The sequence below is a fragment of the Pinus tabuliformis genome, chromosome 5_1 (genome assembly GCF_031772625.1).
Source record: "Pinus tabuliformis cultivar Carrire ecotype Pingquan chromosome 5_1, CPIR1, whole genome shotgun sequence".
Classification (NCBI taxonomy): Eukaryota; Viridiplantae; Streptophyta; class Pinopsida; order Pinales; family Pinaceae; genus Pinus; species Pinus tabuliformis.
In genome coordinates this window covers 771,414,543-771,419,225 of record NC_142305.1, presented here as the reverse complement: position 1 = coordinate 771,419,225, position 4,683 = coordinate 771,414,543, and the positions used below count along the sequence as shown (strand labels likewise).

Below are 4,683 nucleotides of genomic sequence, written 5' to 3'. Positions count from 1 at the left end.
CTTCCAGGAACTAATAACTCAACCCAAGCTAAGGAATCATGAGAAACAACCAAAAACAAATCATGAAAGTAAACCCACAATCACCATGGCTATCCAGGAAATGGCAAGGCTAAGAAACCCACTATCAATCCATGTAACTTCCATGCCAATGACAGATCATGACCAAGAATCCACATGCATATGCCATGCATGTCCAAAATAGTGAAGAAATCATACATGCAACTTGGTACTTGCAAGAAAATCTGATGTAGTAGCTGATGTCGATGCTTTCTTGCGCTTTCTAGCTCTTCCTTTGCCTTCTTATTCCAAGAATCCAAGTATGTCACACCCTCCAAGAGTGCTCCACGAAAATTCTATGTATCCAAGAGTATGAGAGAGAGAGAGATAAAAATGAGAGAGCTCCAACACTGAACTGACAAAAGGTTACCAACTGATCCTCAAAAGCCATTTAATGAATGAGGCCTCTGTTTTCTTCATTTTCCATTATTTTCCTTCATTTTCCTCACATGCAACCTGTGACCTTTCATCTCCTTTTTCTCTGAATTTCCATCCTTTTCATAAATAAATGTGCCAAAAATGCATTTTTGCCTTTTAATGCCTTACCCATTGCCTTGGCCAATTTCCTTAGCCATAAACAACCAAATGAACACCCATTAGGATGTCCTACCGACCATTCAACTTGGAATATGTGTCCCATTATTCATGGTATTTATATATTTTTACATGAGTTTTTAACCAGGGCTGTTACACACAACAATATACACAAAATTACACAAAACCCAAAACCCACACAGTTGGAGGTGTTTAAAAACACAGGCAGATAAGCTGAACAAAGGCACAATAATCCATTCGGCTAAATGTGTTTAAAAACACAGGTAGATAGGTTGGTAGGACAGTGTCCTACCTTCCAGTTGTCGTTTCGTTGGCTTCCTCCATGCCAACACGCCACAAGAACCCTAGATGCTCCAAAAATCGTAGCTCCAACTGCAAATTACACAATGACCTGCAAGACAAGCATCACACATTGTCGTGGGGTTAGACATCCCTAAACCTGCATAAAACAAGAAAAATTCTCCCATAAAGCTCGGAAAATTACTCATATACATGAAAAAATCCTTTTGGAGCACGAAACAACCATATCCAGCACCTAGCCGAGCTAAATCCGCCACAGGGACGAACGCAGATGAATTCCCGACCCAATACACCAGACGGGGAAGAAAAGCCAGCCCAATAAACCAGGCGGAACAAATGATAACAACTGAACAACCTCTCAAACAAGCATCAGAACTGCCCCATAACCCACTATCTGCAACACTAAGGATGGTTATGGCTGTGACCAACATTGTAGCAACATTGCGCAAGTACCCGGGAGCAACAAGAACCAACCCCGAATAAAAATGCATAGTTTGTTGGAAAAACCTCCAAGACACGAGACTAAACTAACCCTAACATTCCTTAAACTGACTGAATCGGTCACCGAGTACTGGGGACAAGTAGCTACATGCAGAAAGCAAGTATCATACAATAACTCAAAAGCTTACATAGCATAGTTCAAATGTGAACTGGATGCGTTCACATAATAACGTCCCTCCCCTATATATATAGCCTTAGCTATATATACACAATCTTACCCAACATTTAATAATACTTACAAAAGTGATTATTGATAACACACCCTTTGCCCATGATTTACTCCCCTATATATATACACAACCTTACTCAACTATATATACACAATCTTACCCAACAGTTAATAATACTTACAAAGGTGATTATTGATAGCACACCCTTTGCCCATGATTTACAAATTTATCGTCAAATTGCATCCTGCCAACAGCACCGTATTTCAGTATGCAATAATGAGAGATTTGACCGTCAAACTTTATGATACCATTTTACCAACCCTAACTTTAGTTCGAATAGTTGGAATGACGTAGGCTCCAATGAGGTCAGGCATGTCGTATGAGGGCAGTACTCCGATTTTTTGGGTTGCCGACAATGCACTTGATTGCAATACTCCCATTTTACTCCAGGAATTTCCCGGCGGATATTATTATAAAAATCATTGGCGGATTTTCTCTAAATGTGCGAGTGGAAGATAATTCTCCACTGACGGGCGGGTCCTGAGCCACTTTTTCTGATTTTCTCTAAATGTGCGAGTGGAAGATAATTCTCCACTGACGGGCGGGTCCTGAGCCACTTTTTCTTAGCAGCTTCTTGACTGAAGCAACTTTTTCGGATCGGAAGATAATTCTCCATTTTACTAACGGGCGGGTCCTGAGCCACTTTTTCTTAGCAGCTTCTTGACTGAAGCAACTTTTTCGGATCTCACAGGGCTGTTCGTGCTATAAAATGCAATGCCTCCTGTCGGTTATTGTTGTGAGTCTCTGCATGGTGGCCGGGATTCCAAGGCTCTTAATTCGCTATTTGCAATTGCTGCAAAATGGAATCGAATATGAGCGGTCTGGCTCTGAACAATGGCGGTGCATTCTGTACCGATGGATTCTTCGAAAGCGAAGAAGAGGAACTGCTGGGGCAGGCAGATGCTTGGAAGTCCACGTTCGCCTTTGTGGAGTCGTTGGCCGTGAAATGCGTGGTTCTCTTGGGAATCCCCGACATAATCGCCCGCGAAGGCCCCCGCGCCACTCTTTCCCTCAACGAAATCGTGGCCAGGCTGCCCACTGAATCGCCCGATGCCGCTTGCCTCTTCAGAATCATGCGCGTCCTCGTGGCAAAAGGCGTTTTCCGCTCCACCGTCGTCAAAGGCGCAGACGCCGGTGCCTGCGAGACGAGATATGGGCTCACGCCCACGTCCAAGTGGCTTGTCAAAGAGCGGGAGTTGTCGATGGTGCCGATGGTGTTGATGCAGAGCGACGAGAGAACCATGGCGCCTTGGCATCGTTTCAATGAGTGCGTGCTCGACGGAGGCGTTGCGTTCGAGAGGGCTAACGGGACCGACATCTGGGCTTACGCCTCCGCTCATCCAGACTTCAACCATCTCTTTAACAACGCCATGGCCTGCAACGCCAGAATCGTGATGAAAGCGCTTCTGTCCAAATACCGTGGCTTTGACGGCTTGACTTCCTTGGTGGATATTGGGGGCGGAACTGGAACCGCCATTGCAGAGATTGTGAGAGCTTATCCTTCCATCAGAGGCATCAACTACGACCTCCCTCATGTCGTGGCCACTGCTCCCCATCTCCCAGGTTACTAACAACACCTTTGCTTCATCAATGGTATATATGCATAACAATGGGTTTGACATTCTTTTCATTTTAAAAATGTCCTGAAAACAATCTTATATATATAAATGTATGTAAATAGGTGTGGAGCACAGGGGCGGAGACATGTTTGAAACCGTGCCTTCTGCGGACGCCATATTCATGAAGGTAAGTCTTGAACTTGCTAATCTGTCATCTAATTCAATTAAAATTCGCTGAGAGCACGTTTTGACTATAAAATTTGTTTGTGCGATGTGATGTGATCAGTGGATTATGCATGACTGGGGCGACGAGGACTGTATCAAGATACTGAAGAGCTGTAGGAAGGCGATTCCGGAGACGGGGAAGCTCATTATTGTTGACGTAGTGGCGCTGGACTCTAATCACAGAGGCAGTGATAATAATAATGGTGGCCAGAAAGAGAAGCCGGTTCTGGATCCTAATTTAGTTCTAGTATTTGATCTGGTAATGGTGGCGCACTGCTCTGGTGGGAAGGAAAGAACAGAGGAAGAATGGAAGAAGATTTTATTAGAAGGTGGATTTGGTCGTTATAAAATAATCACCATTCCTGATTTCCAGTCTGTGATTGAAGCGTTTCCTTATTGATTTTATGCTCTTTATAGACTTATTTTTAGTATTTACAGTGTTAAAATGCAATCAAATTATTGTATTTACAAAATAAACGAAAATTTATCAAGATTTTATGGAGACATGAAACATCGGTAGCTAGTGAGCTAGTGATTTTCTTTAGTCTTACCTCACATCCTTGAGAAGCCAATGCATTAATAAGTCAGGAGACGCTCCTCATCTCCTTCTAAAACATGGAGAATCTTACCTCTCTCTTCTCTGAGTAGATAATGTATTAACGGGTCAGGGGACGTTCTCATCCCCTCTTTATGGCATAAGTCTATATTAATGCTAGTTGTGTTTTAAAAGTATCTTTTAATGGAAAGAGCATAAGAACATTCCACAAAGCACAAATGAAATGTTTTATTTTTTATTTTTTGATTTTAGAATATTTTTTTTAAATTAGTATAGATTTTTAAAAATTTGAGTTTAAATTGTTTAATTGGTAAAATTTAAATGTAAGAAATTTTTTAGGGTATGGTATTTATTTATGAATTCAAAAATATATTTTAAATATATAAAAAAATCATATATATATATATATATACATATTTAAATTGTTTTTGTCTTATTATTTTTATCTTATTTTTTTAATTTTTGGATTAAAATTTTAAAAAATATTTGGAATTTTAACTAGTTTGCGAGAGATTTTTGGGCAAAAAATCACATGATAAACCATTTGTCGACGCATTTCGAACCAACCAGTGTGGTTCATCATCAGGACAAGTTGAAGAAACAGATCTAGCTAAGCATGTTAAATAGTCTGTGTAGAGACTCCAACGGCTAAATCGGCCAACGGCTAATTTTGACCTACGGACCCAAGTCAAATTAAAAA

General features: G+C 41.0%; 1 protein-coding gene across 1 annotated transcript; it reads left to right on the top strand.

The window, feature by feature from the left end:
• The first annotated feature begins 2,366 nt into the window (after positions 1 to 2,366).
• On the top strand, positions 2,367 to 3,872 carry LOC149167209 ((R,S)-reticuline 7-O-methyltransferase-like). Its single transcript, XM_089431479.1, has 3 exons — positions 2,367 to 3,206; positions 3,325 to 3,389; positions 3,489 to 3,872. The coding sequence occupies exons 1-3, from the start codon at positions 2,444 to 2,446 to the stop codon at positions 3,825 to 3,827; spliced, it is 1,167 nt and encodes a 388-aa protein (XP_089287605.1). The 5' UTR covers positions 2,367 to 2,443; the 3' UTR covers positions 3,828 to 3,872.
• Positions 3,873 to 4,683: the final 811 nt, after the last annotated feature.